This window comes from Neltuma alba, unplaced genomic scaffold (assembly GCF_004799145.2).
Source record: "Neltuma alba isolate B1F8T4 unplaced genomic scaffold, ASM479914v2 tig00011408_pilon, whole genome shotgun sequence".
Classification (NCBI taxonomy): Eukaryota; Viridiplantae; Streptophyta; class Magnoliopsida; order Fabales; family Fabaceae; genus Neltuma; species Neltuma alba.
In genome coordinates this window covers 9,643-17,753 of record NW_021636094.1, presented here as the reverse complement: position 1 = coordinate 17,753, position 8,111 = coordinate 9,643, and the positions used below count along the sequence as shown (strand labels likewise).

At 33.2% G+C, this 8,111-nt stretch overlaps 2 protein-coding genes across 2 annotated transcripts; both read right to left on the bottom strand.

Annotated features, from left to right (window-relative positions):
- Nucleotides 1-2,734: 2,734 nt before the first annotated feature.
- Nucleotides 2,735-3,889, bottom strand: LOC114713002 (uncharacterized). The gene is made up of 3 exons (XM_028897578.1): nt 3,617-3,889; nt 3,045-3,404; nt 2,735-2,943 (listed from the first exon to the last, which is right to left on the bottom strand). Exons 1-3 carry the CDS (start codon nt 3,753-3,755, stop codon nt 2,897-2,899), a joined length of 546 nt encoding a protein of 181 aa, XP_028753411.1. The 5' UTR covers nt 3,756-3,889; the 3' UTR covers nt 2,735-2,896.
- A 2,434-nt stretch (nt 3,890-6,323) lies between these two features.
- LOC114712995 (serine/threonine-protein phosphatase 6 regulatory ankyrin repeat subunit A-like) lies at nt 6,324-7,381 on the bottom strand. Its single transcript, XM_028897572.1, has 3 exons — nt 6,820-7,381; nt 6,584-6,745; nt 6,324-6,439 (listed from the first exon to the last, which is right to left on the bottom strand). The coding sequence occupies exons 1-3, from the start codon at nt 7,379-7,381 to the stop codon at nt 6,324-6,326; spliced, it is 840 nt and encodes a 279-aa protein (XP_028753405.1).
- Nucleotides 7,382-8,111: the final 730 nt, after the last annotated feature.

Genomic DNA, 8,111 nt, shown 5'->3' with positions numbered 1-8,111 from the left:
TAAATTTCTCTCAACAATTGTATTTCTCGAAATTCGAACGTGTGTTTTTCTTAGTAGAGTGCTTCTTGATTTTGTCAATTAGCCCTTTCTTATATTTATTAACGCTCTTCTAGCTGTAGTACGATAGTTTAAAGAAAGAAATAAAATGAAAAATGAATTAAAATAAAAAAAATGGAAATAGTGATAAGTAATGTGTAAATTAAACCAACTTGTGAATGTTATTGTGTTGTTCATCAATGTGAAAACAATAAATAAGCCACCCCGCTTAAAGCAACGTTCACAACATGATATTCAAATTTATTATAAATTGATGGATGATGGCATGGAAGCAATCATCCATCATATTAATTAATGATGAACCACATGTGTGTGCGTGTGTGATGGGCCCAAGCCGACGCTGAGCATTTCATTGTGAGTGTTCACTTGTCCCACGGATCATGAGCTAATGTAATGTAATGAGACAATTCCATCCATATGTTTAAACAAATAACAGCCATAGTCTCGTTGCCATTGTAAATCTGAAAAATAAAAACAAAAAATACATAAATCTCTTGTATCCTTGTTGTGAAGTTCTCCAATCCGAATAATATAATCGTCTAATAAAATCATGACAAATCCATGACTACTGAATGTAATACATGACTACATATTCACATCATCAATTCAATAAAGTCCTTCTAATAACCAAACTTACTGCCTTAACTTTTTAACTATCTAAATATTAAACAAATTAGTTAATTTAGTTATTTAAAATAAATGTGTGTTCTTTAATCATTTACACTAAAACTACTCTTTGTTGGAAATTTTAAGTTTGAATAATGAAAGTGGATTAAACACATTGTTAATCTTAAGTTTAGACTTGTCATTTTCTAATCAAGACATGTTATTTCTTGTTATGTATCAAAAAAAGTTGTTTTGTTAATGTCAAATTTAGACTCATTATTTCTCAATTAAGACTTGTCATCCCTAGATAAATTGTTGTCACGGGCTAGAGTCACAATAAAAAGTCATCTTATATTTTTGTTTGCATTATATGATTAAGAAATCATTGTTGGTCCAATGGTATTCTTTTGTTGGCCCAAATGACTAAGGGGTAGTGGGATCAAATCCCAACCTTAAAAACTGCCTCATCAGTTATATGTATTAAAAATAGATTCAATACATACTAACTAGGAAAATTTATTTCTCTTGTTCATAGAGTTCCGATTAATGTGATGTGTGATTTGCAGAAAAATTTAAATGTCTTCTACAAGAAAAAATTATGTAACAGGATACCAATAATGCAACATCTTGCTTTCTGTTATAAGCTACTTAGAGATAAGAAATACCTCAAAAAATTGAAGCTCAATCACGTATTTCTTGGTGTTTTGCAGAATCTTAGGCTAAATTCCAAAATTCATAACATGTACTTAATTAAAAATATAGTATTGAGCTCATTCTTGTCTCCTTTTAAAACTCAAGGAGTCATCTCTATAGGAAAAATATGAAACTGGGCTTCACATGCGCCATCTAATATAATTTAATTTTTTCAGTTAGAGTGCTCTGTTTCTCTTTCCAATTTTACTTAGATCTTTGGCTTTGAAAACTCATTTCTTGGGACACACTTATCCTAATGAGATGCTCTTGGACTCATTTTAAAGCTGTATAATTCCTTTATAAAGGAAAAATATGGAACATAACTTTGCCGGCATTCTTGTGTCCTCATTTATAACAGTTTATAATGAATTATATATATACATATATTAATAGGATACAGGTAAATTACTTTGCAAATTGGACGCCCTTTACTAATGTTAAGCTTTTGTTTGAACAATTAGTTTCAATCCGTCGCAACTTTATTTTCTTCCTTTTTCTTGGTGGATCATATATGTTATTTATTAAGCCCAGTGTTATTCAATGTGAAACTTTCCACATCAACTTAAATCCGCTCGCGCTTAAACATTTTAACATTTACAACTGATAATTACCCCAGTTATTTAATTAATCGATCCAATCAATTAAATTACTCAATAGGGGTAAGTCATACATTTGAATAAGACAAGACGATCATTATGAGAACCCCAAAAGCCACGAATGAGGAAGCAATATAAGTGAGGTTGAAAAAAATATACAACTCAAACTACAGTATGTGATGGGGCGAGAGTATGCCTCCAACACATATTGTCAGAAATAGAAAACAAGTAAAAACATCAAATCACACAAAAGGTTTTACGATGGAAGTGATGAAGGTAGATGTTCTTTGAATAATACAAGAGATGGGCTCAATTTTGGTGGTTCAGATCTGGTCCGTTTCCCTTGTTCTCGGTTCTTCGGCACTGAATGGGAGAAATCAGCTCGATTCTAGGGGGAGGGGTGATCCGAAAAAAACCGAGACAATTTGTGATCAAGGAATCTGTGGAGCTGTGAGCCAACAATAAGGATGAAGCCCAATGAGAACAAAATATAAGTTGGAAGAGCCTTGTGCCATTTTTGAGTGTTGTCATGGAGCAAGAAGAAATCCTCGGCGCAGAAAGAGATCCACAAACAAACAATGGAGGCGAACATGAAGTACAAAGCACAGTAAAATCGGGAAGGAACGAACGTACGAGCATTAAAATATCGATGAGAAGGAGAAGCAACTATAGACAAGAAGCAGATGGTGGAAATGAGAGAGCAGAAGAGGGCCACAAATGAAGAATCTTTAAAAATTTTGAATGCTTGTGGCTTGTTTCTAAGGATTGCATAGCCTTTCTCATCATAGGCACCTGGTACATTGGTACGTGTGGCGAAGGCTGCTGCTACAATAAGGGTCGACACCACAGAACATGCTTCTGAGGTTTTAGCCACCCACTCTTGCTGGATTTTCATAAGTTCCTTGTGACTTTTTTCTACGATGTCTCTCGGCGTCTCCATTTTTCTATTGTATCTTGTAGACAAATCGTAGGGGATTGACTTCCTCACTAACTGCATCACCATATATACAAACATCAACTTACCATGTCTCTATTTTAATATCAAATAAATATTTGAAACAGTGATATGCTTTAAATTTATCCATTAGATACCCACGTAAAGCCAGCTTAGCTGTTCGGTTTGCATGTTGAATGCTTCCCCCTTGTCTCGATTAGGGTCAAATTCGAGACTCACTGCCAAGTGCAATGCATTGTTTCCCTCCTTATCTACTTGCCTGGACAAACTTTCCTTTAGCCATTTACATTTACACAAAAAACAGTATACATTTGTTTGCCTATATTCTATAGCCAATAGAAAGATGTTCTTTCCTTCAGTATTCACATATTTAATCGTCGACGGAAACAATTCGAAAATTGCCTTCACCATTTCTATCACTCCATTCTTGGTAGCAATCGTTAGGGGTGTGTCAATTGTTATTGTACCAGACTCTGGTGCTGGCATTGACTCCAGCTCTATCCACCAATAATGCCATTCACAGTCCAAATCACAAAATTAGTTTATAATTGCAGGATTTTTTATTTGGCACAAGAATATACCCAATATATTTTATCATTGCAGGTGAAAAATGGTTTGTGATTCCCGAAATGTCAAGTGGTATATATGAAAAGTATAATAATAACAATGGTTTATAAAGTAATCTTGGAATTTTCAAAAATTCTTTTACCGTTATCTTCTTCTGTCTGCAGGGAAATTGAAAGCTGCTCCGAGACAGTTCTTGATATTATTTGTGACATATCTTCTTTGGAAGCATGGTGAAGGAGTTTGGTCCTTATTTGATGCCACCATGTGTGCATCTTCTTCATTTTGGGTATACAAAATGGACTGCACCATCTAATTATGACTATTCATCAAGACCCATAGGTTAGTGGGGACAAAATGTTTTAAAAAATTTACTACCTCTGATCTTAATTATTAGACCTTGTTTGTATTCGATAAATGAGATCTCATACTTAGAACCAGAGATAGTATTATTTAAAGGTATAATTTTTTGGTGGGTCTTACCTATATCAGCTGAGACCCACTATTCTTTGAGAAATTCTTACATACACTCAAAGTGCTACTTCATCTATACTCTGACCAATGAGATAATGACAGCTGAAATGTTTTTATCCTATATGTCAATCTACATGGCACTCATTTCTCTCACCATTATTTTGATTTTTTTTTTTCCTGAAATGCATGCTGCTTGAATCCTTGATACCCTCTCACCTGCATCACTTCTCTAGAAACTTCCCCCCAACTCTCTCATATTTTTCTTCCTTCTCGTTTGTTTCCTCAAATAAATTTTACATTGATTTTACGGATGAAAAAAAAATTAAGAGAATATGTTATGAATGAAAAAAATTAAGAGCATATGTTATGAATGAAAAAAATTTGAATTAAATATAAATATATGCTATTGGTTTTTCATAATGTCTCTCTAATTTATTTCTTTCATCACGCATATACTTATTTTTTTGTTTCATAATATCTCATATATAATTCTCATATTTAAATCAATATAGATATTATGAAGAAAATCGATGGCGTATATTATAAATGAAAAAATAGAATTAAATATGTATAGCTTTTAATTCTAATATTTTAAATTAAACTGAAAAGGTAAATAAAATATTATGAATGAAAAAAATCAACGTAAAATTTATTTGAGAAAACATAAAAGGAGGAAGAAAAATATGACCACTGGGGAGGAAAGGGGAAGAGAGAGAGTGGCATGAGGTGGGGGAAGAGACAAATGTAGACTCCAGACTGCGGAGCGCCGGAGAGAGGGGGGAGAGTCTTTACTTTTCAGAGAAGAAATGCAAGTGAGAGAGCGTCGGGGATTCAAGCAGCGTATTTCAAAAAAATTTTAAAATAATGTTGGGAGAAATGGGTGCCATGTATGTTTATTTGTACTTTAGCTAGTTATTAAAATTGCGTGCTTAGTCCTTAAATGTTGTCTTTGGTCAAATAACCGGTGAAAAATAAGATAAAAAGTAAGGCTAAGTAATATGAAAGAAAAGCGTGAATTAAATTGCACACAAACATATATGCAAATCTACCCATGAAACATTATGTAAGGGACACCAAATACCATAAATTTTTCTTAAATGCAAAAGTAAACATGAAGCTTACAAACTAGTACAAAAATAGCATAACTGTTAAGTCAACTAACATTAAATATTTTGCAAACATGTCAACTAAAAAACTGGTGCAAAAATACATATAAACTGTTTAAAATGGTGCAAAAATACATATAAAATTTCTAACAACTATGGCATTTTTGTAAGATTTTGAAAACTTTATTTATATTTTTACATCATTTTCTTGACCTATATGTTTGCTAAACAGTCAATGTTAATTGACTTAAGGCCATGGTATTTTTGCACCACTTTAAAAATTTCGTTTATACTCTTGCACCCCAAAAAAGTTTATACTCTTGCACTACTTTAAGCATGATGTATATAGTGAAATACTTCCTAGGTAAATTTGTACCTTAAACCAAATATTAAATAAAAATGTGCATTCGTTGGTTCAGAATCGTAATAGATGAGGGCATCATCATCATCAATAATTTAACGTACGCACACATGCATCACAAAATTTGAGTATGGGGATAGATAGATGCAACTAATTCATACCATTTAGATCTAATTTGAATAATCCAAATTTATTTTTATTTTCTAAAAACAATTATTTTAATGAATTAATATAGAATTTAAAATAAAGATAATAGTTTAATTATCAGTTTTTAAAAAATAATTTTATTCTTTAGAAATTATCAATTCAGAATTTTAATTTCAAATAGATGCATAATCTAGGTATATAATCCATAATAAAGTTAATCTCTCAACCATAAATTTTTAAAAAATAATTTTTTATTTAAAAAATATTAGTTAAAAATTTTAAATGTAGATTATTAAATTTATATCTAAACAGTGTCTATTTCACTGTAGTGATAAACATCATGGTGCATGTAATTTTGAATTAATAATCAATCAATACAAATTTTATCAGCGTGCCTATATATGTATATGCGCATGATTTTAATTAAATGTGCGCTCTTGCGCGTGCCCTACCTGCGTTAGAACATGTTAACTGCAGGAATGCCACAGGAACCTGGAGGAGGTTAAATGCGATGCGCTTCATAAATTTGACCAAAACGTTTTTTCCTTTATAATGTTCTGCAAATTAAATATTAATTAGTCAGAAAATTTGTCAGTACTGATGAGTTGCATCAAACTAAAATTTGAGGACTGAGTTCTTCGAATTAAAATTTCAGGGATTAAATGATTTTTTTTTCCATGTTTCATCTCTTTCTAGTATCATAGTTTCGAATTGTTCAAGGCAAGGTCTTTAAGCTAATTCGAATTAAAATAAACGCACATTTGTTATGGACAAAAGAAAACAGCTGCGGAGTAACGCGTGAAGCGTATACTTTTGTCTTTCATGGCTCGCAATTCTTCAAGCGTTGTGGCCTGATTCTTCTCATTAACTTTCCACAACCCTACAAAAGTTCCAAACAAACAAGCCATATGCATATATATATATATATATATATAATAATTATTAAAAGAATGTCCTTTGAAGCTCGAAATTACAGACACACATGTACGCATTGCTTCCCTTCACAGCCATATATAGAAATTACGATAAATTGGACCAGCAAGGATTGGTAGTTCACGGAGGCTAGTATTTTTGAAAGCCTTGCGTTTCGATGCTAGGAGATGAAGTGGAGACAACCCTTTTTTGTTGCGCTTCATCATCTCTTTCAAATGATCTTTATAAAGGTGAACTATTTCGGTTGCCACATCTGCACTTAGTAGTACTTCATCATCGCAAGTACATTCACAGTAAATGAAAGAATGAGTATTAATTTAGATTTACCAGCATGCCCTTCTGCAATTGCACAATGAAGAATGGTATCTTCGTTGTCCCTTATACAGTGAGCAAAGCCAGTTGAAGAAACTTCATGGCTTCCAACATACAGATAATGAAGCCAAAGAAAAGCTTTTTTGTGGCCATTGAGAGCCGCTAGGAAAAGGGGTGTCTCGCCGGCGATGTTCCGGTGAGCAATTAAAGAGCGATCCGTGCCACCGATCTTCCTGCACATTTCAACAGACCCCTCTATTGCTGCTAAGTGTAAAGGAGTGTTTTTTCTATCATTTTCAGCACCAAGAACGGTATTCATGTTCCACGTTTCCTCATCATCTTCGTCCATTGTAACCACCACACCATTTTGGGGGAAACTTTTCTCTTGTTCAACTAAGAATTCAACCATGTTTGCCACCACCTTCTCTTCCCCACTAGACACAGCCATGTGTAATACTGTGTCTCCCGTCCCTGTTATCTGGGCTGTCCAAAGCGCCCTCTCTTGCTTGCATCTTTCAAATGCTTCTGACCATTTTCCTCCCATGGCATCACTGTGCAGTTTCTCGAACGAACTCATTATCTTGAGCACGATTGACTTCGATGAACAAGTTAATTGAAGGGGTTGTTATATACACACACACACACACACACACGGCAAGGTTTGATCAGCTATCAAGTAATTCCCAATCTTGAAGAGAGAAAATCAATCACATTTAGAAAAGACCTTCAGAAAAACAGAATAAATAAATACATAAATGCTGCAAAGGTCAAAATATAATACTCAATATAAGTTACATATTTATAATTTATTGTTTTGTAGACTATTATTTTCTTGAACTTATCAGTTGAAGTGTGTGAAGTTAAAGTTAAAATGCAGTCAATTCTCCAGTGAATAAACAACACTAATACAGTAACACTGTAGGGAATCGAGCATTCAAGAACGTAACAGAGCAAACGAAGAAGAAAGGCAGATAGAAAACTGCTGATCTTAATCCTTTTCCTTGTGCACACCTCTACTTTACTTTCATCAAAGTTGTCAATCCCGTAACTAAAGCAACAATAGATATGTAAATTCGGGTATAATTTTAATCTCGTTGTACTGGTCAATAATTTAAACTTTTTTTTAATGACTACTGAATTTAGGCCCTTGCCAAATTACATTTAAATTATGTCAATGAGAACTATAGGTCATAGTTATGGAAGACCAGACCAAACAAGAACCCCATAAAAAGAAAATATAACCATGACGCCCAAAAGAAGGAAAACTTGAAGAAGAAAGAGTGGATGAATGAGGAGGAGAAGGAGGA

Excerpts from the sequence above, each read along its gene's own strand:
- LOC114713002 (XM_028897578.1), bottom strand. The coding sequence starts at position 3,755 with ATGAAGAAGATGCACACATGGTGGCATCAAATAAGGACCAAACTCCTT. Across the intron at positions 3,405-3,616 it reads GCAGACAGAAGAAGATAACG|AGCTGGAGTCAATGCCAGCA; the intron begins GTAAAAGAATTT and ends ATTGGTGGATAG. Across the intron at positions 2,944-3,044 it reads GCTAAGCTGGCTTTACGTGG|TTAGTGAGGAAGTCAATCCC; the intron begins GTATCTAATGGA and ends ATGGTGATGCAG.
- LOC114712995 (XM_028897572.1), bottom strand. The coding sequence starts at position 7,381 with ATGAGTTCGTTCGAGAAACTGCACAGTGATGCCATGGGAGGAAAATGG. Across the intron at positions 6,746-6,819 it reads AATTGCAGAAGGGCATGCTG|ATGTGGCAACCGAAATAGTT; the intron begins GTAAATCTAAAT and ends TACTAAGTGCAG. Across the intron at positions 6,440-6,583 it reads CCTTGCTGGTCCAATTTATC|GGTTGTGGAAAGTTAATGAG; the intron begins GTAATTTCTATA and ends GAACTTTTGTAG.